A 27,642-nucleotide genomic window follows, 5' to 3' on the forward strand; every position below is an offset into this window, starting at 1 on the left:
TGCTGTACCTGTCCTGGGAGTGTTTGATGGGGATGTGTCGAGGGAGCTTTACTCTGTATCTAACCCCGCGCTGTACCTGTCCTGGGAGTGTTTGATGGGGACAGAGTAGAGGGAGCTTTACTCTGTATCTAACCCCGTGCTGTACCTGTCCTGGGAGTGTTTGATGGGGACAGTGTAGAGGGAGCTTTACTCTGTATCTAACCCCGTGCTGTACCTGTCCTGGGAGTGATTGATGGGGACAGTGTAGAGGGAGCTTTACTCTGTATCTAACCCCGTGCTGTACCTGTCCTGGGAGTGTTTGATGAGGATAGTGTAGAGGGAGCTTTACTCTGTATCTAACCCCGTGCTGTACCTGTCCTGGGAGTGTTTAAGGGGGACAGTGTAGAGGGAGCTTTACTCTGTATCTAACCCCATGCTGTACCTGTCCTGGGAGTGTTTGATGGGGACAGTGTAGAGGGAGCTTTACTCTGTATCTAACCCCGTGCTGTACCTGTCCTGGGAGTGTTTGATGGGGACAGTGTAGAGGGAGCTTTACTCTGTATCTAACCCCGTGCTGTACCTGTCCAGGGAGTGTTTGATGGGGACAGTGTAGAGGGAGCTTTACTCTGTATCTAACCCCGTGCTGTACCTGTCCTGGAAGTGTTTGAGGGGGACAGTGTAGAGGGAGCTTTACTCTGTATCTAACCCCGTGCTGTACCTGTCCTGGGAATGTTTGATGGGGACAGTGTAGAGGGAGCTTTACTCTGTATCTAACCCCGTGCTGTACCTGTCCTGGGAATGTTTGATGGGGACAGTGTAGAGGGAGCTTTACTCTGTATCTAACCCCGTGCTGTACCTGTCCTGGGAGTGTTTGATGGGGACAGTGCAGAGGGAGCTTTACTCTGTATCTAACCCCGTGCTGTACCTGTCCTGGGAGTGTTTGATGGGGACAGTGTAGAGGGAGCTTTACTCTGTATCTAACCCCGTGCTGTACCTGTCCTGGGAATGTTTGATGGGTACAGTGTAGAGGGAGCTTTACTCTGTATCTAACCCCGTGCTGTACCTGTCCTGGGAGTGTTTGATGGGGACAGTGTACAGGGAGCTTTACTCTGTATCTAACCCCGTGCTGTACCTGTCCTGGGAGTGTTTGATGGGGACAGTGTACAGGGAGCTTTACTCTGTATCTAACCCCGTGCTGTACCTGTCCTGGGAGTGTTTGATGGGGACAGTGTACAGGGAGCTTTACTCTGTATCTAACCCCGTGCTGTACCTGTCCTGGGAGTGTTTGATGGGGCAGTGTAGAGGGAGCTGTATCCAACCCATAATAAAGTGTTGCATTCCATCGTTTGTTTTTCTGTTATAGCGATGAAAATCTAGCTATCTGCCATGAATTATTTTGATTCCATTGAGTTACTGCTGAAAGATTTTGATTATGTCGGGTAATTCATCATTGGCTGAACCTGTGTGGAATTAAGGGTGGGACCTTTTTGCATATTTGCTTAAATGTTTTCTGGAACTTTGATAAGGCACACACACACTCAGACACACCCAAAAATCATTCAGACACACTATCTCTCTCACACACACACACTCTCTCTCTCACACACACACACTCTCTCTCTCACCCACACACACACTCTCTCTCTCTCACCCACACACTCTCTCTGTCACCCACACACACACTCTCTCTCTCACCCACACACACACTCTCTCTCTCACCCGCACACACACTCTCTCTCTCACCCACACACACACTCTCTCTCTCACCCACACACACACTCTCTCTCTCTCTCACCCACACACACACTCTCTCTCTCTCTCACCCACACACACTCTCTCTCTCTCTCTCTCACCCACACACACTCTCTCTCACACCCACACACACACTCTCTCTCTCACCCACACACACACTCTCTCTCTCACCCACACACTCCCTCTCTCACCCACACACTCTCTCTCTCACCCACACACTCTCTCTCTCACCCACACACTCTCTCACCCACACACTCTCTCTCTCACCCACACACTCTCTCTCTCACCCACACACTCTCTCTCTCACCCACACACACACACTTTCTCTCTCACCCACACACTCTCTCTCTCTCACCCACACACTCTCTCTCACATCCATACACACTCTCTCTCTCACCCACACACACACACTCTCTCTCTCACCCACACACACACTCTCTCTCTCACCCACAGACACACTCTCTCTCTCACCCACACACTCTCTCTCTCACCCACACACACTCTCTCTCTCTCACCCACACACTCTCTCTCTCATCCATACACTCTCTCTATCTCACCCACACACTCTCTCTCTCTCACCCACGCACTCGCTCTCTCACTCACTGTCAGATGGGTGTACCTTTAAGAAATAGGTGTTTATCAAATAGCTGCAGTGATGTCAGTGTGGGTGAAGCTTTGAGCTGGCAGCTGCAGTGTGTTTAGTTTAGTTTTCAGAGTTGGAGAGCTGCATTCACAGCAAGAAGATGCTATGATCTCTCTCTCTGCAATCTAAAGAATGTCTCGAAATCACTTGATAATTTCGAAGTGATGCCTGTTTCTGTAGAGAATTTAAACCTGCTGTCTTTGTTAGAAAGGGTTTAACTTATGGATGTTGTTTGGGAAGTTATGAAGGGTTATCTATCGAGTACTGTATCTTTTGGGGGGTGATCAGGGTTGGTAGTTGATAAACTGTTTACTGTGTGTTTATAAAATGTTAACTGGTTTCATAGAATAAACATGTTTTTTGTTTAAAAATACTCTTCACTCTATGTTGCATCACACCTGTAGAGTGGGCCGTGTGCTCCCCATACCACAATCTATTAAAAGTTGTGGGTCAGGTGAACTCCATGATACACTTTGGGGTTCTCTGAACCCTGGCCCATAACAAATTGGGGGCAGGTACCTACATCCGAAAGGGCGAAGGAGATTTCAGCTTTTGTGACTCCAGATGGTAGATACCAATTCAAAGTTATGCCCTTTGGCATGAAAAACGATCCAGCCACATTGTCCACTCCATGTACAACACACACACACAAACCCATGTACAACGCACACACACAACCCCATGTACAACACACACACACAAACCCATGTACAACGCACACACACAACCCCATATACAACACACACACACAACCCCATATACAACACACACACAACCCCATGTACAACATACACACACAACCCCATATACAACACACACACAACCCCATATACAACACACACACAACCCCATGTACAACACACACACACAAACCCATGTACAACGCACACACACAACCCCATTTACAACACACACACACAACCCCATATACAACACACACACAACCCCATATACAACATACACACACAACCCCATATACAACACACACACAAACCCATGTACAACACACACACACAACCCCATGTACAGCACACACACACAACCCCATATACAACACACACACAACCCCATGTACAACACACACACAACCCCATATACAACACACACACAACCCCATATGCAACATACACACACAACCCCATATACAACACACACACAACCCCATGTACAACACACACACAACCCCATGTACAACACACACACACAAACCCATGTACAACACACACACACAACCCCATGTACAACACACACACACAACCCCATATACAACACACACACAACCCCATATACAACACACACACACAAACCCATATACAACACACACACAACCCCATGTACAACACACACACACAACCCCATATACAACACACACACAACCCCATATACAACACACACACACAAACCCATATACAACACACACACACAACCCCATGTACAACATACACACACACAAACCCATGTATAATGCACACACACAACCCCATGTACAACACACACAACCTCATGTACAACATACACACAACCCCATGTACAACAGACGCACACACAAACCCATGTACAACGCACACACACAACCCCATGTACAACACACACACACAACCCCATGTACAACATACACACACAACCCCATGTACAACACACACACACAACCCCATGTACAACATACACACACACAACCCCATGTACAACATACACACACACAACCCCATGTACAACGCACACACACAAACCCATGTACAACGCACACACACAACCCCATGTACAACACACACACACAACCCCATGTACAACATACACACACAACCCCATGTACAACATACACACACAACCCCATGTACAACACACACAACCTCATGTACAACATACACACAACCCCATGTACAACAGACGCACACACACAATCCCATGTACAACACACACAAACCCATGTACAACATACACACACAACCCCATGTACAACGCACACACACAAACCCATATACAACACACACACAACCCCATGTACAACATACACACACACAAACCCATGTACAACACACACAACCTCATGTACAACATACACACAACCCCATGTACAACACACGCACACACACAAACCCATGTACAACACACACAAACCCATGTACAACATGCACATACACAACCCCATGTACAACATACACATACACAACCCCATGTACAATACACACACACAAACCCATGTACAACACACACAGACAATGTTGTCGAGGAGAATACTGAGATTCAGGCTACTAGACTAGAAGGGCTTGAGGTTCATAAGGAGGAGGTGTTAGCAATTTTGGAAAGTGTGGCAATAGATTAGTCCCCTGGGTCGGATGGGATTTATCCTAGGATTCTCTGGGAAGCTAGGGAGGAGATTGCTGAACCTTTGGCTTTGATCTTCAAGTCATCTTTGTCTACAGGAATAGTGCCAGAAGACTGGAGGATAGCAAATGTTGTCCCCTTGTTCAAGAAGGGGAGTAGAGACAACCCCGGTAACTATAGACCAGTGAGCCTTAATTCTGTTGTGGGTAAAGTCTTGGAAAGGTTTATAAGAGATAGGATGTATAATCACCTGGAAAGGAATAATTTGATTAGAGATAGTCAACACGGTTTTGTAAAGGGTAGGTCGTGCCTCACAAACCTTATTGAGTTCTTTGAGAAGGTGACCAAACAGGTGGATGAGGGTAAAGCAGTTGATGTGGTGTATATGGATTTCAGTAAAGCGTTTGATAAGGTTCCCCACGGTAGGCTACTGCAGAAAATACGGAGGCATGGGATTCAGGGTGATTTAGCAGTTTGGATCAGAAATTGGCTAGCTGGAAGAAGACAAAGGGTGGTGGTTGATGGGAAATGTTCAGACTGGAGTCCAGTTACTAGTGGTGTACCACAAGGATCTGTTTTGGGGCCACTGCTGTTTGTCATTTTTATAAATGACCTGGAGGAGGGCGTAAAGGGATGGGTGAGTAAATTTGCAGATGACACTAAAGTCGGTGGAGTTGTGGACAGTGCGGAAGGTTGTTACAAGTTACAGAGGGACATAGATAAGCTGCAGCGCTGGGCTGAGAGGTGGCAAATGGAGTTTAATGCAGAAAAGTGAGAGGTGATTCATTTTGGAAGGAATAACAGGAGGACAGAGTACTGGGCTAATGGTAAGATTCTTGGCAGTGTGGATGAGCAGAGAGATCTCGGTGTCCATGTACATAGATCCCTGAAAGTTGCCACCCAGGTTGAGAGGGCTGTTAAGAAGGCGTACGGTGTGTTAGTTTTTATTGGTAGAGGGATTGAGTTTCGGAGCCATGAGGTCATGTTGCAGCTGTACAAAACTCTGGTGCGGCCGCATTTGGAGTATTGCGTCCAATTCTGGTCGCCGCATTCTAGGAAGGATGTGGAAGCATTGGAAAGGGTGCAGAGGAGATTTACCAGAATGTTGCCTGGTATGGAGGGAAGATCTTATGAGGAAAGGCTGAGGGACTTGAGGCTGTTTTCGTTAGAGAGAAGAAGGTTAAGAGGTGACTTAATAGAGGCATGCAAGATGATCAGAGGATTGGATAGGGTGGACAGTGAGAGCCTTTTTCCTCGGATGGTGATGTCTAGCACGAGGGGACATAGCTTTAAATTGAGGGGAGATAGATAGAAGACAGATGTCAGAGGTAGGTTCTTTACTCAGAGAGTAGTAAGGGCGTGGAATGCCCTGCCTGCAACAGTAATGGACTCGCCAACACTAAGGGCATTCAAATGGTCATTGGATAGACATATGGACAATAAGGGAATAGTGTAGATGGACTTTAGAGTGGTTTCACAGGTCGGCGCAACATCGAGGGCCGAAGGGCCTGTACTGCGCTGTAATGTTCTATGTTCTGTGTTCACACACAACCCCATGCACAACACACACACACAAACCCATGTACAACACACACAAACCCATGTAGAACACACACACACAACCCCACAAACATCCAGATACAAAAGAATCAAATGCACATACACACATACAATAGTGAATTTAAGCAGACGTACGATTGTGGCAACGGTCATTTTGCTGATGCTGTGCAGGACTTTCTTTTTCTTTTCCCTCTTTTTGATCTTGTCTGGGCTCAATCCAATCAACTTGGCCATGGTATCCTGGAAGAAGTTTTTGTTTCCATAATAAATGGGAGCGTTGTAAGCTAATATCTTCAGGCCGGGAATTTCATGGCACTGGAATGGAATAAGAAGGGCTGGAGTAGGTGAGATCGAATCGACATTCACGAAGCAGACGCCTTAAGCAACAAAAGAGGACGAGATACATGTTTACATCCACGGACTGGGGAACAAGAAGGAAGATGCAATAATGAAAGTGGAAATGACCTTACACCGCCCCCCCCCCACCAAAATCCATTGACGTTAATAGAAGCCAATTATTAGCCATGTTCCGTAACAACATTTCTTTTTTTTTATTAAATATTTTATTGAAAATTTTTGGTCAACCAACACAGTACATTGTGCATCCTTTACACAATATTATAACAACACAAATAACAATGACCTATTTTATAAACAAAAAATGAATAAATAATAAATAACAAAAATGAAAACTAGCCCTAATTGGCAACTGCCTTGTCACAAGTAACACTCTCCAAAAATATAATTTAACAGTCCGATATATAATTATCTGTAGCAACGACCTATACATACTATACAGTATATATTAACAACCCTGAGAGTCCTTCTGGTTCCTCCTCCCCCAACCACCCCCCCCCCCCCCCCCCCCCCACCCGATCCTGGGCTGCTGCTGCTGCCTTCTTTTTCCCATTCCGTCTATCTTTCTGCGAGGTATTCGACGAACGGTTGCCACCGCCTGGTGAACCCTTGAGCCGACCCCCTTAGGACGAACTTAATCCGCTCTAGCTTTATAAACCCTGCCATGTCATTTATCCAGCTCTCCACCCCCGGGGGCTTGGCTTCTTTCCACATTAGCAATATTCTGCGCCGGGCTACTAGGGACGCAAAGGCCAAAACATCGGCCTCTCTCGCCTCCTGCACTCCCGGCTCTTGTGCAACCCCAAATATAGCCAACCCCCAGCTTGGTTCGACCCGGACTCCTACTACTTTTGAAAGCACCTTTGTCACCCCCATCCAAAACCTCTGTAGTGCCGGGCATGACCAAAACATATGGGTATGATTCGCTGGGCTTCTCGAGCACCTCGCACACCTATCCTCCACCCCAAAAAATTTACTGAGCCGTGCTCCAGTCATATGTGCCCTGTGTAATACCTTAAACTGAATCAGGCTTAGCCTGGCACACGAGGACGACGAGTTTACCCTGCTTAGGGCATCTGCCCACAGCCCCTCCTCGATCTCCTCCCCCAGCTCTTCTTCCCATTTCCCTTTTAGTTCATCTACCATAGTCTCCCCTTCGTCCCTCATTTCCCTATATATATCTGACACCTTACCATCCCCCACCCATGTCTTTGAGATCACTCTGTCCTGCACCTCTTGTGTCGGAAGCTGCGGGAATTCCCTCACCTGTTGCCTCGCAAAAGCCCTCAGTTGCATATACCTGAATGCATTTCCTTGGGGCAACCCATATTTCTCGGTCAGCGCTCCCAGACTCGCGAACTTCCCATCCACAAACAGATCTTTCAGTTGCGTTATTCCTGCTCTTTGCCACATTCCATATCCCCCATCCATTCCCCCCGGGGCAAACCTATGGTTGTTTCTTATCGGGGACCCCCCCAAGGCTCCAGTCTTTCCCCTATGCCGTCTCCACTGTCCCCAAATCTTCAGTGTAGCCACCACCACCGGGCTTGTGGTGTAGTTCCTCGGTGAGAACGGCAATGGGGCTGTCACCATAGCCTGTAGGCTAGTCCCCCTACAGGACGCCCTCTCTAATCTCTTCCACGCCGCTCCCTCCTCCTCTCCCATCCACTTACTCACCATTGAAATATTAGCGGCCCAATAATACTCACTTAGGCTCGGAAGTGCCAGCCCCCCCCTATCCCTGCTACGCTGTAAGAATCCCTTCCTCACTCTCGGGGTCTTCCCGGCCCACACAAAACCCATGATGCTCTTTTCAATCCTTTTAAAAAAAGCCTTCGTGATCACCACCGGGAGGCACTGAAACACAAAGAGGAATCTCGGGAGGACCACCATCTTAACCGCCTGCACCCTCCCTGCCATTGACAGGGATACCATATCCCATCTCTTGAAATCCTCCTCCATCTGTTCCACCAACCGCGTTAAATTTAACCTATGCAATGTGCCCCAATTCTTAGCTATCTGGATCCCCAGGTAACGAAAGTCCCTTGTTACCTTCCTCAACGGTAGGTCCTCTATTTCTCTACTCTGCTCCCCTGGATGCACCACAAACAACTCACTTTTCCCCATGTTCAATTTATACCCTGAAAAATCCCCAAACTCCCCAAGTATCCGCATTATTTCTGGCATCCCCTCCGCCGGGTCCGCCACGTATAGTAGCAAATCGTCCGCATACAAAGATACCCGGTGCTCTTCTCCTCCCCTAAGTACTCCCCTCCACTTCTTGGAACCCCTCAACGCTATCGCCAGGGGCTCAATCGCCTGTGCAAACAATAATGGGGACAGAGGGCATCCCTGCCTTGTCCCTCTATGGAGCCGAAAATATGCAGATCCCCGTCCATTCGTGACCACGCTCGCCACTGGGGCCCTATACAACAGCTGCACCCATCTAACATACCCCTCTCCAAAACCAAATCTCCTCAACACCTCCCACAAATAATCCCACTCCACTCTATCAAATGCTTTCTCGGCATCCATCGCCACTACTATCTCCGTTTCTCCCTCTGGTGGGGCCATCATCATTACCCCTAACAACCTCCGTATATTCGTGTTCAGCTGTCTCCCCTTCACAAACCCAGTTTGGTCCTCGTGGACCACCCCCGGGACACATTCCTCTATTCTCATTGCCATTACCTTGGCCAGGACCTTGGCATCTACATTTAGGAGGGAAATAGGTCTATAGGACCCGCATTGTAGCGGGTCCTTTTCCTTCTTTAAGAGAAGCGATATCGTTGCTTCAGACATAGTCGGGGGCAGTTGTCCCCTTTCCTTTGCCTCATTAAAGGTCCTCGTCAGTACCGGGGCGAGCAAGTCCACATATTTTCTATAGAATTTGACTGGGAATCCATCCGGTCCCGGGGCCTTTCCCTCCTGCATGCTCCTAATTCCTTTCACCACTTCTTCTACCTCGATCTGTGCTCCCAGTCCCACCCTTTCCTGCTCTTCCACCTTGGGAAATTCCAGCCGATCCAAGAAGCCCATCATTCTCTCCCTCCCATCCGGGGGTTGAGCTTCATATAATTTTTTATAAAATGTCTTGAACACTCCATTCACTCTCTCCGCTCCCCGCTCCATCTCTCCTTCCTCATCCCTCACTCCCCCTATTTCCCTCGCTGCTCCCCTTTTCCTCAATTGGTGTGCCAGCAACCTGCTCGCCTTCTCCCCATATTCGTACTGTACACCCTGTGCCTTCCTCCATTGTGCCTCTGCAGTGCCCGTAGTCAGCAAGTCAAATTCTACATGTAGCCTTTGCCTTTCCCTGTACAGTCCCTCCTCCGGTGCTTCCGCATATTGTCTGTCCACCCTCAAAAGTTCTTGCAGCAACCGCTCCCGTTCCTTACTCTCCTGCTTCCCTTTATGTGCCCTTATTGATATCAGCTCCCCTCTAACCACCGCCTTCAACGCCTCCCAGACCACTCCCACCTGGACCTCCCCATTATCATTGAGTTCCAAGTACTTTTCAATGCACCCCCTCACCCTTAGACACCCCCCCTCATCTTCCATTAGTCCCATGTCCATTCTCCAGGGTGGGCGCCCTCCTGTTTCCTCCCCTATCTCTAAGTCCACCCAGTGTGGAGCGTGATCCGAAATGGCTATAGCCGTATACTCCGTTCCCCTCACCTTCGGGATCAACGCCCTTCCCAGCACAAAAAAGTCTATTCGCGAGTAGACTTTATGGACATAGGAGAAAAACGAGAACTCCTTACTCCTAGGTCTGCTAAATCTCCACGGGTCTACACCTCCCACCTGCTCCATAAAATCTTTAAGTACCTTGGCTGCTGCCGGCCTCCTTCGAGTCCTGGACTTCGACCTATCCAGCCCTGGTTCCAACACCGTATTAAAATCTCCCCCCATTATCAGCTTTCCCATCTCTAGGTCCGGAATGCGTCCTAGCATCCGCCTCATAAAATTGGCATCATCCCAGTTCGGGGCATATACGTTTACCAAAACCACCGTCTCCCCCTGTAGTTTGCCACTCACCATCACGTATCTGCCCCCGCTATCCGCCACTATAGTCTTTGCCTCGAACATTACCCGCTTCCCCACTAATATAGCCACCCCCCTGTTTTTCGCATCTAGCCCCGAATGGAACACCTGCCCCACCCATCCTTTGCGTAGCCTAACCTGGTCTATCAGTTTCAGGTGCGTTTCCTGTAACATAACCACATCTGCCTTAAGTTTCTTAAGGTGTGCGAGTACCCGTGCCCTCTTTATCGGCCCGTTCAGCCCTCTCACGTTCCACGTGATCAGCCGAGTTGGGGGGCTTCCTACCCCCCCCCCTTGTCGATTAGCCATCACCTTTTTCCAGCTCCTCACCCGGTTCCCACGCAGCTGTATCTCCCCCAGGCGGTGCCCCCCCGCCCATCCCCTCCCATACCAGCTCCCCCCTCTCCCCAGCAGCAGCAACCCAGTAATTCCCTCCTCCCACCCCCCCCCCGCTAGATCCTCCGCTAGCGTAATTACTCCCCCCATGTTGCTCCCAGAAGTCAGCAAACTCTGGCCGACCTCGGCTTCCCCCCGTGACCTCGGCTCGCACCGTGCGACGCCCCCTCCTTCCTGCTTCTCTATTCCCGCCATGATTATCATAGCGCGGGAACCAAGCCCGCGCTTCTCCCTTGGCCCCGCCCCCAATGGCCAACGCCCCATCTCCTCCACCTCCCCTCCTCCCCCATCACCACCTGTGGGAGAGAGAAAAGTTACCACATCGCAGGATTAGTACATAAAACCCCTCTTTGCCCCCCACATTCGCCCCACCACTTTGTTCGAAAGTTCTTTTTAATAACCCGCTCATTCCAGTTTTTCTTCCACAATAAAAGTCCACGCTTCATCCGCCGTCTCAAAGTAGTGGTGCCTCCCTCGATATGTGACCCACAGTCTTGCCGGTTGCAGCATTCCAAATTTTATCTTCTTTTTATGAAGCACCGCCTTGGCCCGATTAAAGCTCGCCCTCCTTCTCGCCACCTCCGCACTCCAGTCTTGATAAACGCGGATCACCGCGTTCTCCCATTTACTGCTCCGAGTTTTCTTCGCCCATCTAAGGACCATTTCTCTATCCTTAAAACGGAGGAATCTCACCACTATGGCCCTGGGAATTTCTCCTGCTCTCGGTCCTCGCGCCATCACTCGGTATGCTCCCTCCACCTCCAACGGACCCGCCGGGGCCTCCGCTCCCATTAACGAGTGCAGCATCGTGCTCACATATGCCCCGATGTCCGCTCCCTCCACACCTTCAGGAAGACCAAGAATCCTCAGGTTGTTCCTCCTTGCGTTGTTTTCCAGTGCCTCCAACCTTTCCACACATCGTTTCTGATGTGCCTCATGCATCTCCGTCTTCACCACCAGGCCCTGTATATCGTCCTCATTCTCGGCTGCCTTTGCCTTCACGACCCGAAGCTCCCGCTCCTGGGTCTTTTGTTCCTCCTTTAGCCCTTCGATCGCCTGTAGTATCGGGGCCAACAGCTCTTTCTTCATTTCCTTTTTGAGTTCTTCCACATAGCATTTCAAGAACTCTTGTTGTTCAGGGCCCCATGTTAAACTGCCACCTTCCGACGCCATCTTGGTTTTTGCTTGCCTTCCTTGCCGCTGTTCTAAAGGATCCACTGCAATCTGGCCACTCTCTCCTCCTTTTTCCATCCGTATCCAGGGGGGATTCCCTTCTGGTTTACCGCACAGTGTTTTTAGCCGTCAAAATTGCCGTTGGGGCTCCTATCAAGAGCCCAAAAGTCCGTTTCACAGGGAGCTGCCGAAACGTGCGACTCAGCTGGTCATCGCCACACCCGGAAGTCCAACAACAACATTTCTAATTATAAAACACGTCGAATATAGTCAAGGTTCTAAGGTGCATTCTGGGAGTGACTACCAACCAAAAACATTGCCGGAATTCTCCGCCCGTTGCGATTCCCTGTTCCCACCGGCAGCACACGCCCGCACAAGGGTTTCCCGGAAGCGTGGGGTGACTTCAATGGGAAATCACATTGACAAGCAGCGTGAGTAGAGAATCCTGCCGCCAGCGAATGGCGCGCAGCCGAGAAATACACGGCTCGGGGACCGGAGAATCCCGCCCCTGACCATGAGCCTCATCAGGCGACATTAGGTCAGGTGACCAAACTCTTGGTCAATAAGGTTGGTTTTAAGGAGTGTTTGAAAGTTGGAAAGTGAGGTAGAGAGGGCGACGGAGATTTTAGGGACGGCACAGCGGCCAATGGCGGAGCAATTAAAATCGGGAATGCTCAAGAGGCCGGAATTGGAGGGGTGTGTGAGCTGGAGGAGGTTACAGAGATAGGGAGGGGTGTCGGGGTTGGAGGTTACAGAGATAGGCAGGGATGTAGGGGGCTGGAGGAGGTTACAGAGATAGGGAGGGGTGTAGGGGGGCTGGAGGAGGTTACAGAGATAGGGAGGGGTGTAGGGGACTGGAGGAGGTTACAGAGATAGGGAGGGGTGTAGGTGCTGGAGGAGGTTACAGAGATAGGGAGGGGTGTAGGTGCTGGAGGAGGTTACAGCGATAGGGAGGGTTGTAGGGGGCTGGAGGAGGTTACAGAGATAGGGAGGGTTGTAGGGGGCTGGAGGTGGTTACAGGGATAGAGAGGGGTGTAGGGGGACTGGAGGAGGTTGCAGAGATAGGGAGGGTTGTAGGGGGCTGGAGGAGGTTACAGAGATAGGGAGGGGTGTAGTGGGCTGGAGGAGGTTACAGAGATAGGGAGGGGTGTAAGGGCTGGAGAAGGTTACAGAGATAGGGAGGGGTGCAGGGGGGCTGGAGGAGGTTACAGAGATAGGGAGGGTGTAGGGAGCTTGAGGAGGTTACAGAGATAGGGAGGGGTGTAGGGGCTGGAGGAGGTTACAGAGATAGGGAGAGGTGTAGGGGGCTGGAGGAGGTTACAGAGATAGGGAGGGTTGTAGGGGGCTGGAGGTGGTTACAGGGATAGGGAGGGGTGTAGGGGGACTGGAGGAGGTTGCAGAGATAGGGAGGGTTGTAGGGGGCTGGAGGAGGTTACAGAGATAGAGAGGGGTGTCGGGGCTGGAGGAGGTTACAGATATAGGGAGGGTTGTAGGGGGGCTGGAGGAGGTTACAGAGATAGGGAGGGTTGTAGGGGCTGGAGGAGGTTACAGAGATAGGGAGGGGTGTAGGGGCTGGAGGAGGTTACAGCGATAGGGAGGGGTGTAGGGGCTGGAGGAGGTTACAGAAATAGGGAGGGGTGTAGGGGCTGGAGGAGGTTACAGAGATACGGAGGGGTGTAGGGGCTGGAGGAGGTTACAGCGATAGGGAGAGGTGTAGGGGCTGGAGGAGGTTACAGAGATAGGGAGGGTTGTAGGGGGCTGGAGGAGGTTACAGAGATAGGGAGGGTTGTAGGGGGCTGGAGGTGGTTACAGGGATAGGGAGGGGTGTAGGGGGACTGGAGGAGGTTGCAGAGATAGGGAGGGTTGTAGGGGGGCTGGAGGAGGTTACAGAGATAGGGAGGGTTGTAGGGGCTGGAGGAGGTTACAGAGATAGGGAGGGGTGTAGGGGCTGGAGGAGGTTACAGCGATAGGGAGGGATGTAGAGGCTGGAGGAGGTTACAGAGATAGGGAGGGGAGTAGGGGCTGGAGGAAGTTACAGAGATAGGGAGGGGTGTAGGAGCTGGAGGGGGTTACAGAGATAGGGAGTGTTGTAGGGAGCTGGAGGAGGTTACAGAGATAGGGAGGGGTGTAGGGGCTGGAGGAGGTTACAGCGATAGGGAGGGGTGTAGGGGCTGGAGGAGGTTACAGAGACAGAGAGGGGTGTAGGGGGCTGGAGGAGGTTACAGAGATAGGGAGGGGTGTAAGGGGCTGGAGGAGGTTACAGAGATAGGGAGGGGTGTAGGGGCTGGAGGAGGTTACAGAGATACGGAGGGGTGTAGGGGCTGGAGGAGGTTACAGCGATAGGGAGAGGTGTAGGGGCTGGAGGAGGTTACAGAGATAGGGAGGGTTGTAGGGGGCTGGCGGTGGTTACAGGGATAGGGAGGGGTGTAGGTGGACTGGAGGAGGTTGCAGAGATAGGGAGGGTTGTAGGGGGCTGGAGGAGGTTACAGAGATAGGGAGGGGTGTCGGGGCTGGAGGAGGTTACAGATATAGGGAGGGTTGTAGGGGGGCTGGAGGAGGTTACAGAGATAGGGAGGGTTGTAGGGGCTGGAGGAGGTGACAGAGATAGGGAGGGGTGTAGGGGCTGGAGGAGGTTACAGCGATAGGGAGGGGTGTAGGGGCTGGAGGAGGTTACAGAGATAGGGAGGGGTGTAGGGGGCTGGAGGAAGTTACAGAGATAGGGAGGGGTGTAGGAGCTGGAGGGGGTTACAGGGATAGGGAGTGTTGTAGGGAGCTGGAGGAGGTTACAGAGATAGGGAGGGGTGTAGGGGCTGGAGGAGGTTACAGCGATAGGGAGGGGTGTAGGGGCTGGAGGAGGTTACAGAGATAGAGAGGGGTGTAGGGGGTTGGAGGAGGTTACAGAGGTAGGGAGGGTTGTAGAGGGCTGGGGGAGGTTACAGAGATAGGGAGGGTTGTAGGAGGCTGGAGGAGGTTACAGAGATAGGGAGTAGTGTAGGGGGCTGGAGGAGGTTACAGAGATAGGGAGGTTTGTGAGGGCTGGAGGAGGTTACAGAGATAGGGAGGGTTGTGGGGGCTGGAGGAGGTTACAGAGATAGGGAGGGTTGTGGGGGCTGGAGGAGGTTACAGAGATAGGGAGGGGTGTAGGGGCTGGAGGAGGTTACAGAGACAGGGAGGGTTGTGGGGTCTGGAGGAGGTTACAGAGATAGGGAGGGTTGTGGGGGCTGGAGGAGGTTACAGAGATAGGGAGGGGTGTAGAGGGGCTGGAGGAGGTTACAGAGATAGGGAGGGGTGTAGGGGGCTGGAGGAGGGTACAGAGATAGGGAGGGTTGTAGGGGGCTGGAGGAGGTTACAGAGACAGGGAGGGTTGTAGGGCGCTGGAGGAGGTTACAGAATTAGGGGGGTTGTAGGGGGCTGGAGGAGGTTACAGAGATAGGGAGGGTTGTAGGGGGCTGGAGGTGGTTACAGGGATAGGGAGGGGTGTAGGGAGACTGGTGGAGGTTGCAGAGATAGGGAGGGTTGTAGGGGGCTGGAGGAGGTTACAGAGATAGGGAGGGGTGTCGGGGCTGGAGGAGGTTACAGATATAGGGAGGCTTGTAGGGGGGCTGGAGGAGGTTACAGAGATAGGGAGGGTTGTAGGGGCTGGAGGAGGTTACAGAGATAGGGAGGGGTGTAGGGGCTGGAGGAGGTTACAGCGATAGGGAGGGGTGTAGGGGCTGGAGGAGGTTACAGAGATAGGGAGGGTTTAGGGGATGGAGGAGGTTACAGAGACAGGGAGGGGTGTAGGGGGCTGGAGGAGGTTACAGAGATAGGGAGGGGTGTAGGGGCTGGAGGATGTTACAGAGATAGGGAGGGGTGTAGGGGGTTGGAGGAGGTTACAGAGATATGGAGGGTTGTAGGGGGCTGGGGGAGGTTACAGAGATAGGGAGGGTTGTGGGGGCTGGAGGAGGTTACAGAGATAGGGAGGGTTGTAGGGGCTGGAGGAGGTTACAGAGATGGGGAGGGTTGTGGGGGCTGGAGAAGGTTACAGAGATAGGGAGGGCTGTGGGGGCTGGAGGAGGTTACAGAGATAGGGAAGTTTGTGGGGGCTGGAGGAGGTTACAGAGATAGGGAGGCTTGTGGGGGCTGGAGGAGGTTACAGAGATAGGGAGGGGGTGTAGGGACTGGAGGAGGTTACAGAGATAGGGAGGGATGTAGGGGGCTGGAGGAGGTTACAGAGATAGGGAGGGTTGTAGGGGGCTGGAGGAGGTTACAGAGATAGGGAGGGATGTAGGGGGCTGGATGAGGTTACAGAGTTTGGGAGGGGTGGAGGGGGCTGGAGGAGGTCACAGAGATAGGGAAGGTTGTAGGGGGTTGGAGGAGGTTACAGAGATAGGGAGGGTTGTGGGGGCTGGAGGAGGTTACAGAGATAGGGAGGGTTGTGGGGGCTGGAGGAGGTTACAGAGATAGGGAGGGTTGTGGGGGCTGGAGGAGGTTACAGAGATAGGGAGGGTTGTGGGGACTGGAGGAGGTTACAGAGATAAGGAGGGTTGTAGGGGCTGGAGGAGGTTACAGAGATAGGGAGGGGTGTAGGGGGCTGGAGGAGGTTTCAGAGATAGGGAGGGTTGTAGGGAGCTGAATGAGGTTCCAGAGATTGTGAGGGTTGTAGGGGGCTGGAGGAGGTCACAGAGATAGGGAGGGTTGTAGGGGGCTGGAGGAGGTTACAGCGATAGGGAGGGGTGTAGGGGCTGGAGGAGGTTACAGAGATAGGGAGGGGGTGTAGGGACTGGAGGAGGTCACAGAGATAGGGAGGGATGTAGGGGGCTGGATGAGGTTTCAGAGATAGGGAGGGTTGTAGGGGGCTGGAGGAGGTCACAGAGATAGGGAGGGGGTGTAGAGACTGGAGGAGGTTACAGCGATAGGGAGGGGTGTAGGGGGCTGGATTGGGAGGGTTAAAGGGTTTGAAGGAGGTTACAGAGATAGGGAGGGGTGTAGGGGGATTGGAGGAGGTCACAGAGATAGGGAGGGTTGTAGGGGGCTGGAGGAGGTTACAGAGATAGGGAGGGTTGTAGGGGCTGGAGGAGGTTACAGAGATAGGGAGGGGTGTAGGGGCTGGAGGAGGTTACAGAGATAGGGAGGGGTGTAGGGGACTGGAGGAGGTTACAGAGAAAAGGGAGGGTTTAGGGGGCTGGAGGAGGTTACAGAGATAGGGAGGGGTGTAGGGGGCTGTAGGAGGTTACAGAGATAGGGAGGGGTGTAGGGGGCTGGAGGAAGTTACAGAGATAGGGAGGGTTGTAGGGGGGCTGGAGGAGGCTACAGAGATAGGGAGGGTTGCAGGGGCTGAAGGAGGTTGCAGAGATAGGGAGGGGTGTAGGGTGATAGGGGGGGAGCAGGGTGGGGGAGGGGAGCAGTGTGGGGAAGGGGGGAGCGGGGGTGGGTGGGGAGGGCTGAGTGGGGTGGGGGAGCTGGGGGGAATGGGGTGGAGTGGGGGAGCTGGGGGGAATGGGGAGCGGGGTGGGAGGGCGGGGTGGGTGAGCGGGGTGGGGAGAGTGGGAGGTGGGGGGAAGAGGGAGCGGGGTGGGGGGGAATGGGGAGGGGGAGTGGGGTGGGGGGAGATGGGGGAGGTGGGGGGAATGGGGAGCGGGTTGGGGGAGGTGGGGGGAATGGGGAGCGTGGTGGATGGGTGGGGAGGGAGAGCAGTGTGGGGGGAGGTGGGGAAATGGGTAGTGGGGTGGGGGAGCGTGGTGGGGGAGAGGGGGAGGTGGGGGGAATGGGGAGCGGGGTGGGGGGTGGGGGAGCGGTGTGGGGGGGAGAGCGGGAGGTGGCGGGAATGGGGAGGGGGGTGGGGGGAGAGGAGGAGGTGGGGGGAATGGGGAGTGGGGTGGGGGAGCGGGGTGGGGGAGAAGGGGACGTGGGGGGAAGGGGGAGGGGGTGGGGGAGCGGGGTGGGGGGAGAGGGGGGAAGGGGGAGGGGGTGGGGGAGCGGGGTGGGGAGAGTGGGAGGTGGGGGGAAGAGGGAGCGGGGTGGGGGTAATGGGGAGGGGTAGTGGGGTGGGGGGAGCTGGGGGAGGTGGGGGGAATGGGGAGCGGGTTGGGGGAGGTGGGGGGAATGGGGAGCGTGGTGGATGGGTGGGGGAGGGAGAGCAGTGTGGGGGAGGTGGGGGGAATGGGGAGTGGGGTGGGGAGCGTGGTGGGGGAGAGGGGGAGGTGGGGGGAATGGGGAGCGGGGTGGGGGGTGGGGGAGCGGTGTGGGGGGAGAGCGGGAGGTGGCGGGAATGGGGAGGGGGGTGGGGGAGAGGAGGAGGTGGGGGGAAGGGGGAGGGGGTGGTGGAGGGGGAGGGGGGGAGGAGGAGCAGGGTGGGGGAGCGGGGTGGGGGGAGGAAGGGGGTGGGGGGAGGAAGGGGGTGGGGGAAGGGGGAGTGGGGTGGGGGTGGGGGAGGGGGAGCGGGGAGCATCGGTGGTTGGGTGGTAGAATTCTAGCCTGACAAGTGGGAGGCCCGTGTTCAATTCCTGGTTGAGACATCAGCTTTAACATCAAGGGGTATGGGGAGAGAACGGGAATATGGGGCGAGATTCTCTGACCCCCCGCCGGGTCGGAGAATCGCCGGGGGCTGGCGTGATTCCCGCCCCCGCCGGTTGCCGAATTCTCCGGCACCGGATATTCGGCGGGGGCGGGAATCGCTCCGCGCCGGTTGGCGGGCCCCCCCCCCCCCGGCGATTCTCCGGCCCGTGATGGCCGAAGTCCCGCTGCTGGAATGCCTGTCCCGCCGGCATGGATTAACCACCTCTCTTACCGGTGGGACAAGGCGGCGTGGGCGGGCTCCGGGGTCCTGGGGGGGGGCGCGGGGCGATCTGGCCCCGCGGGGGTGCCCCCACGGTGGCCTGGCCCGCGATCGGGGCCCACCGATCCGCGGACGGGCCTGTGCCGTGGGGGCACTCTTTCCCTTCCGCCTTCACCACGGTCTCCACCATGGCGGAGGCGGAAGAGACTCCCTCCACTGCGCATGCATGGGAAACTGTCAGCGGCCGCTGAGGCTCCCGCGCATGCACCGCCCGGAGATGTCATTTCCGCGCCAGCTGGCGGGGCGGAAATTCCTCCGGCGCCGACCTAGCCCCTTAGGGTTGGGGCTCGGCCCCCAAAGATGCGGAGCATTCCGCACCTTTGGGGCGGCGCGATGCCCGACTGATTTGCGCCGTTTTTGGCGCCAGTCGGCGGACATCGCGCCGATACCGGAGAATTTCGCCCCTGGTGTTGAGATAGAGCATCTCATCCATGATCATATTGAATGGTGTAACAGGTTCGAAGGGTCGAATGGCCTACTCCTGCTTCTAGTTTTTATGTATGGTCACTATTCAGGGTTATTTGTGATAAATGGCCATTTTGATGAGGTACCAAAGGATTGCCAGGACCTGTGAGTCTGTCCACCAGTAAGATGCAATTCAGGACAGGAGGCAAAATGGAGGGGGCAAAACTCAATCATTTCTGCTGCTTAAACATTATTCTCTTCACAAAGGCGGGATGGAACTGTGCTGACGTCTGCGGTTTATCCACACGGTCTCCTCCCAATGCAGACACTGCTGCGTCTGGCATGTCTGCTATCACAGCCCTTACACTACAGTCCTGTAACTTAGAACTTACCAGGCTGCCCTCCACCGGCTTGTATATCTCTGTATTTGAAGCTCGGCCCAGCACGGAACAGCCAGCTCTGGAACACAAAGCCAAGTCAGAAAGGTTAGCAGTGGATGTTTCCTGAGTCGTAACCTTCACCAACAGCACCCCGGCTTTAACCTTTAGTAATGCAGGGGCCAAAGATTCTCTCTGGGGGTTTGGGCCTGCTCGATCTGGCTTTTCTGCCCGACCTTTACAGCCAATGAAGCACTTTTTGGAAGGGTGGTCCCTGCTGTGATGTAGGAAACACGGCAGCCATTTTGTGCACAGCAAGATCCCAGAAACAGGCTTGTGATTGTGACCAGATCACATGTTTGCGTTGTATTTGTTCAGACCATGAGACCATAAGACAGAGGCGCAGAATTAGGCCACTCGGCCCATCGAGTCTGCTCCGCCATTCAATCATGGCTTATATTTTCTCATCAACATTCTCCTGCCTTCTCCCCAATACGTTTTTGAGGGATAAATATTAACCAGAACGGAGCTGGTGTTCTTTGCAGTATGGGAAGTCGAACGCTCCCCTGAGAACCTAGACAGCACCTTAATTTAACGCTTCATCTGAAGTAACAACAACAATTTATATTTCTCGCGCACCTTTGCCAACAGACTGGTTTAGTCTCAGTCTGTTGCCATGGCGAGGGATGGAGTCGGTAGTTAGGGAATGGAGTTTGGAGCAGGGACTGAAAACAATGGCTTCAGCCTTCCCAGTATTTAATTGGGGGGAATTCCTGCTCATCCGGTACTGGGTGTGGGACAAGCAGTCGGCTCATTTCGAGACAGCGGAGGAGGCGAGAGAGGTGGGGGTGAGGTCGAGCTGGCTGTCCTCAGTGTGAAAACTAACGCTGTGCTTTCCGATGATGTCGCTGAGGGACAGCACGTCGATGTGAAATAGGAGGGGGTCAGCGATAGATCCTTGGGGGGGAGGGACACCAGAGGTAAGGGTGCGGGAACAGGAAGAGAAGCCATTGCCGGTGATTCACGGACTATGCTCATCTCGTGACGTTAGCCTTTGACCCTCGCTCCTCGTACTGGGGATATTGAACCATGAAGTGGAAAACAACTGATAATGTTTCTGATTCAAATCATAACCTCATGCATTTATTGACCTACTTATTCTTCACATTTACCATTGATTCATTGGGAAACTACGGCTAAATGGGTGTTTTCATTTCAGATGGCTTGCATTTATTATCCCCTTTGCGATATTCATCATTGCAGTCCATTAGAATCCAATGTTTTAGTCAATGCGTCACAGATTAAGGCAAAGCTGATTTCCTCTCCATGCCTCAAGTGACAAAATACAGCAACACCCTCCTCTCTAAACTTGGAGGTTATTGTGTTCAAGACACTTGAGCACATAATTTCAGCTGACCCGTTCAGGGTCAGTATTGAGGGAGAGCTGCACTGTCAGAGGGTCAGTACTGAGGGAGTGCCGCACTGTCAGAGGGTCAGTACTGAGGGAGTGCCGCACTGTCAGAGGGTCAGTACTGAGGGAGTGCCGCACTGTCAGAGGGTCAGTACTGAGGGAGTGCCGCACTGTCAGAGGGTCAGTACTGAGGGAGTGCTGCACTGTCAGAGGGTCAGTACTGAGGGAGTGCCGCACTGTCAGAGGGTCAGTACTGAGGGAGTGCTACACTGTCAGAGGGTCAGTACTGAGGGAGTGCCGCACTGTCAGAGGGTCAGTACTCTGTCAGAGGGTCAGTACTGAGGGAGCGCCGCACTGTCAGAGGGTCAGTACTCTGTCAGAGGGTCAGTACTGAGGGAGTGCCGCACTGTCAGAGGGTCAGTACTGAGGGAGTGCTACACTGTCAGAGGGTCAGTATTGTGGGAGTGCCGCACTGTCAGAGGGTCAGTACTGAGGGAGTGCCGCACTGTCAGAGGGTCAGTACTGAGGGAATGCCGCACTGTCAGAGTGTCAGTACTGAGGGAGTGCTGCACTGTCAGGGGGTCAGTACTGAGGGAGTGCCGCACTGTCAGAGGGTCAGTACTGAGGGAGTGCCGCACTGTCAGAGGGTCAGTACTGAGGGAGTGCTGCACTGTCAGAGGGTCAGTACTGAGGGAGTGCTGCACTGTCAGAGGGTCAGTACTGAGGGAGTGCCGCACTGTCAGAGGGTCAGTACTGAGGGAGTGCCGCACTGTCAGAGGGTCAGTACTGAGGGAGTGCTGCACTGTCAGAGGGTCAGTACTGAGGGAGTGCTACACTGTCAGAGGGTCAGTATTGTGGGAGTGCCGCACTGTCAGAGGGTCAGTACTGAGGGAGTGCCGCACTGTCAGAGGGTCAGTACTGAGGGAGTGCCGCACTGTCAGAGGGTCAGTACTGAGGGAGTGCTGCACTGTCAGAGGGTCAGTACTGAGGGAGTGCTGCACTGTCAGAGGGTCAGTACTGAGGGAGCGCCGCACTGTCAGAGGGTCAGTACTGAGGGAGTGCCGCACTGTCAGAGGGTCAGTACTGAGGGAGTGCTGCACTGTCAGAGGGTCAGTACTGAGGGAGTGCCGCACTGTCAGAGGGTCAGTACTGAGGGAGTGCCGCACTGTCAGAGGGTCAGTACTGAGGGAGTGCTGCACTGTCAGAGGGTCAGTACTGAGGGACTGCCGCACTGTCAGAGGGTCAGTACTGAGGGAGTGCCGCTCTGTCGGAGGGTCAGTACTGAGGGAGTGCCGCACTGTCAGAGGGTCAGTACTGAGGGAGTGCCGCATTGTCAGAGGGTCAGTACTGAGGGAGTGCTGCACTGTCAGAGGGTCAGTACTGAGGGAGTGCTGCACTGTCAGAGGGTCAGTACTGAGTGAGTGCCGCATTGTCAGAGGGTCAGTACTGAGGGAGTGCCGCACTGTCAGAGGGTCAGTACTGAGGGAGTGCTGCACTGTCAGAGGGTCAGTACTGAGGGAGTGCTGCACTGTCAGAGGGTCAGTACTGAGGGAGTGCTGCACTGTCAGAGGGTCAGTACTGAGGGAGTGCCGCACTGTCAGAGGGTCAGTACTGAGGGAGTGCTGCACTGTCAGAGAGTCAGTGCTGAGGGAGTGCCGCACTGTCAGAGGGTCAGTACTGAGGGAGTGCGCACTGTCAGAGGGTCAGCACTGAGGGAGTGCCGCACTGTCAGAGGGTCAGTACTGAGGGAGTATCGCACTGTCAGAGGGTCAGTACTGAGGGAGTATCGCACAGTCAGAGGGTCAGTACTGAGGGTGTGCCGCACTGTCAGTAGTTCAGTACTGAGGGAGTGCTGCACTGTCAGAGGGTCAGTACTGAGGGAGTGCTGCACTGTCAGAGGGTCAGTACTGAGGGAGTGCCGCACTGTCAGAGGGTCAGTACTGAGGGAGTGCTGCACTGTCAGAAGGTCAGTACTGAGGGTGTGCCGCACTGTCAGAGGGTCAGTACTGAGGGAGTGCTGCACTGTCGGAGGGTCAATACTGAGGGAGTGCTGCACTGTTAGAGGGTCAGTACTGAGGGAGTGCCGCACTGTCAGAGGGTCAGTACTGAGGGAGCGCCGCACTGTCAGAGGATCAGTACTGAGGGAGTGCTGCACTGTCAGAGTGTCAGTACTGAGCGTGTGCCGCACTGTCAGAGGGTCAGTACTGAGGGAGTGCTGCACTGTCAGAGTGTCAGTACTGAGGGTGTGCCGCACTGTCAGAGGGTCAGTACTGAGGGAGTGCAGCACTGTCAGAGGGTCAGTACTGAGGGAGTGCTGCACTGTCAGAGGGTCAGTACTGAGGGAATGCTGCACTGTCAGAGGGTCAGTACTGAGGGAGTGCTGCACTGTCAGAGGGTCAGTACTGAGGGAGTGCCGCACTGTCAGAGGGTTCAGTACTGAGGGAGTGCCGCACTGTCAGAGGGTCAGTACTGAGGGAGTGCCGCACTGTCAGAGGGTCAGTACTGAGGGAGTGCTGCACTGTCAGAGGGTCAGTACTGAGGGAGTGCCGCACTGTCAGAGGGTCAGTACTGAGGGAGTGCTGCACTGTCAGAGGGTCAGTACTGAGGGAGTGCCGCACTGTCAGAGGGTCAGTACTGAGGGAGTGCCGCACTGTCAGAGGGTCAGTACTGAGGGAGTGCCGCACTGTCAGAGGGTCAGTGCTGAGGGAGTGTGCTGCACTGTCAGAGGGTCAGTACTGAGGGAGTGCTGCACAGTCAGAGGGTCAGTACTGAGGGAGTGCCGCACTGTCAGAGGGTCAGTACTGAGGGAGTGACGCACTGTCAGAGGGTCAGTACTGAGGGAGTGCCGCACTGTCAGAGGGTCAGTATTGTGGGAGTGCCGCACTGTCAGAGGGTCAGTACTGAGGGAGTGCCGCACTGTCAGAGGGTCAGTACTGAGGGAGTGCCGCACTGTCAGAGGGTCAGTACTGAGGGAGTGCTGCACTGTCAGAGGGTCAGTACTGAGGGAGTGCTGCACTGTCAGAGGGTCAGTACTGAGGGAGCGCCGCACTGTCAGAGGGTCAGTACTGAGGGAGTGCCGCACTGTCAGAGGGTCAGTACTGAGGGAGTGTCTGCACTGTCAGAGGGTCAGTACTGAGGGAGTGCCGCACTGTCAGAGGGTCAGTACTGAGGGAGTGCCGCACTGTCAGAGGGTCAGTACTGAGGGAGTGCTGCACTGTCAGAGGGTCAGTACTGAGGGAGTGCCGCACTGTCAGAGGGTCAGTACTGAGGGAGTGCCGCTCTGTCAGAGGGTCAGTACTGAGGGAGTGCTGCACTGTCAGAGGGTAAGTACTGAGGGAGCGCCGCACTGTCAGAGGGTCAGTACTGAGGGAGTGCCGCATTGTCAGAGGGTCAGTACTGAGGGAGTGCTGCACTGTCAGAGGGTCAGTACTGAGGGAGTGCAGCACTGTCAGAGGGTCAGTACTGAGTGAGTGCCGCATTGTCAGAGGATCAGTACTGAGGAGGGAGTGCCGCACTGTCAGAGGGTCAGTACTGAGGGAGTGCTGCACTGTCAGAGGGTCAGTACTGAGGGAGTGCTGCACTGTCAGAGGGTCAGTACTGAGGGAGTGCTGCACTGTCAGAGGGTCAGTACTGAGGGAGTGCTGCACTGTCTGAAGGTCAGTACTGAGGGAGTGCTGCACTGTCAGAGGGTCAGTACTGAGGGAGTGCTGCACTGTCAGAGGGTCAGTACTGAGGGAGTGCCGCACTGTCAGAGGGTCAGTACTGAGGGAGTGCTGCACTGTCAGAGAGTCAGTGCTGAGGGAGTGCCGCACTGTCAGAGGGTCAGTACTGAGGGAGTGCGCACTGTCAGAGGGTCAGCACTGAGGGAGTGCCGCACTGTCAGAGGGTCAGTACTGAGGGAGTATCGCACTGTCAGAGGGTCAGTACTGAGGGAGTATCGCACAGTCAGAGGGTCAGTACTGAGGGTGTGCCGCACTGTCAGTAGTTCAGTACTGAGGGAGTGCTGCACTGTCAGAGGGTCAGTACTGAGGGAGTGCTGCACTGTCAGAGGGTCAGTACTGAGGGAGTGCCGCACTGTCAGAGGGTCAGTACTGAGGGAGTGCTGCACTGTCGGAGGGTCAGTACTGAGGGAGTGCTGCACTGTTAGAGGGTCAGTACTGAGGGAGTGCCGCACTGTCAGAGGGTCAGTACTGAGGGAGCGCCGCACTGTCAGAGGATCAGTACTGAGGGAGTGCTGCACTGTCAGAGTGTCAGTACTGAGCGTGTGCCGCACTGTCAGAGGGTCAGTACTGAGGGAGTGCTGCACTGTCAGAGGGTCAGTACTGAGGGAGTGCTGCACTGTCAGAGGGTCAGTACTGAGGGAGTGCTGCACTGTCAGAGGGTCAGTACTGAGGGAGTGCTGCACTGTCAGAGGGTCAGTACTGAGGGAGTGCTGCACTGTCAGAGTGTCAGTACTGAGGGTGTGCCGCACTGTCAGAAGGTCAGTACTGAGGGAGTGCCGCACTGTCAGAGGGTCAGTACTGAGGGAGTGCTGCACTGTCAGAGGGTCAGTACTGAGGGAATGCTGCACTGTCAGAGGGTCAGTACTGAGGGAGTGCCGCACTGTCAGAGGGTCAGTACTGAGGGAGTGCTGCACTGTCAGAGGGTCAGTACTGAGGGAGTGCCGCACTGTCAGAGGGTCAGTACTGAGGGAGTGCTGCACTGTCAGAGGGTCAGTACTGAGGGAGTGCCGCACTGTCAGAGGGTCAGGACTGAGGGAGTGCTGCACTGTCAGAGGGTCAGTACTGAGGGAGTGCCGCACTGTCAGAGGGTCAGTGCTGAGGGAGTGCGGCACTGTCAGAGGGTCAGTACTGAGGGAGTGCCGCACTGTCAGAGGGTCAGTACTGAGGGAGTGCTGCACTGTCAGAGGATCAGTGCTGAGGGAGTGCTGCAATGTCAGAGGGTCAGTGCTGAGGGAGTGCTGCACTGTCAGAGGGTCAGTACTGAGGGAACGCCGCACTGTCAGAGGGTCAGTACTGAGGGAGTGCTGCACTGTCAGATGGTCTGTACTGAGGGAGTGCCGCACTGTCAGAGGGTCAGTACTGAGGGAGTGCTGCACTGTCAGAGGGTTGGTACTGAGGGAGTGCTGCACTGTCAGAGGGTCAGTACTGAGGGAGTGCTGCACTGTCAGAGGGTCAGTACTGATTGAGTGCCGCACTGTCAGAGGGTCAGTACTGAGGGAGTGCCGCTCTGTCAGAGGGTCAGTACTGAGGGAGTGCTGCACTGTCAGAGGGTAAGTACTGAGGGAGCGCCGCACTGTCAGAGGGTCAGTACTGAGGGAGTGCCGCATTGTCAGAGGGTCAGTACTGAGGGAGTGCTGCACTGTCAGAGGGTCAGTACTGAGGGAGTGCTACACTGTCAGAGGGTCAGTACTGAGTGAGTGTCGCACTGTCAGATGGTCAGTACTGAGGGAGTGCCGCACTGCCAGAGGGTCAGTACTGAGGGAGTGCTGCACTGTCAGAGGGTCAGTTCTGAGGGAGTGCTGCACTATCAGAGGGTCAGTACTGAGGGAGTGCCGCACTGTCAGAGGGTCAGTACTGAGGGAGTGCTGCACTGTCAGAGGGTCAGTACTGAGGGAGTGCTGCACAGTCGGAGGGTCAGTACTGAGTGAGTGCTGCACTGTCAGAGGGTCAGTGCTGAGGGAGTGCCGCACCGTCAGAGGGTCAGTACTGAGGGAGTGGCGCACTGTCAGAGGGTCAGTACTGAGGGAGTGCCGCACTGTCAGAGGGTCAGTACTGAGAGAGTGCCGCACTGTCAGAGGGTCAGTACTGAGGGAGTGCCGCACTGTCAGAGGGTCAGTACTGAAGGAGTGCCGCACTGTCAGAGGGTCAGGACTGAGGGAGTGCTGCACTGTCAGAGAGTCAGTACTGAGGGAGTGCTGCACAGTCAGAGGGTCAATACTGAGGGAGTGCCGCACTGTCAGAGGGTCAGTACTGAGGGAGTGCCGCACTGTCAGAGGGTCAGTACTGAGGGAGTGCCGCACTGTCAGAGGGTCAGTACTGAGGGAGTGCCGCACTGTCAGAGGGTCAGAACTGAGGGAGTGCCGCACTGTCAGAGGGTCAGTACTGAGGGAGTGCCGCACTGTCAGAGGGTCAGTGCTGAGGGAGTGCTGCACTGTCAGAGGGTCAGTACTGAGGGAGTGCTGCACTGTCAGAGGGTCAGTACTGAGGGAGTGCTGCACTGTCAGAGGGTCAGTACTGAGGGAGTGCCGCACTGTCAGAGTGTCAGTACTGAGGGAATGCTGCACTGTCAGAGGGTCAGTACTGAGGGAGTGCCGCACTGTCAGAGGGAGAGTACAGAGGGAGTGCCGCACTGTCAGAGGGAGAGTACAGAGGGAGTGCTGTGCTGTGAGAGGGTCAGTACT

At 54.5% G+C, this 27,642-nt stretch overlaps 1 protein-coding gene across 1 annotated transcript in view; it reads right to left on the reverse strand.

Annotated features, from left to right (window-relative positions):
- Nucleotides 1–27,642, reverse strand: part of LOC140405354 (solute carrier family 26 member 10-like) — a 221,125-nt gene that overhangs the window by 139,280 nt on the left and 54,203 nt on the right. Inside the window, 2 exon segments of the mRNA XM_072493662.1 lie at nucleotides 6,395–6,574; nucleotides 19,844–19,910. Coding sequence (XP_072349763.1) covers nucleotides 6,395–6,574; nucleotides 19,844–19,910 — 247 coding nt within the window.

The sequence above is a fragment of the Scyliorhinus torazame genome, chromosome X (genome assembly GCF_047496885.1).
Source record: "Scyliorhinus torazame isolate Kashiwa2021f chromosome X, sScyTor2.1, whole genome shotgun sequence".
NCBI classification, from domain to species: Eukaryota; Metazoa; Chordata; class Chondrichthyes; order Carcharhiniformes; family Scyliorhinidae; genus Scyliorhinus; species Scyliorhinus torazame.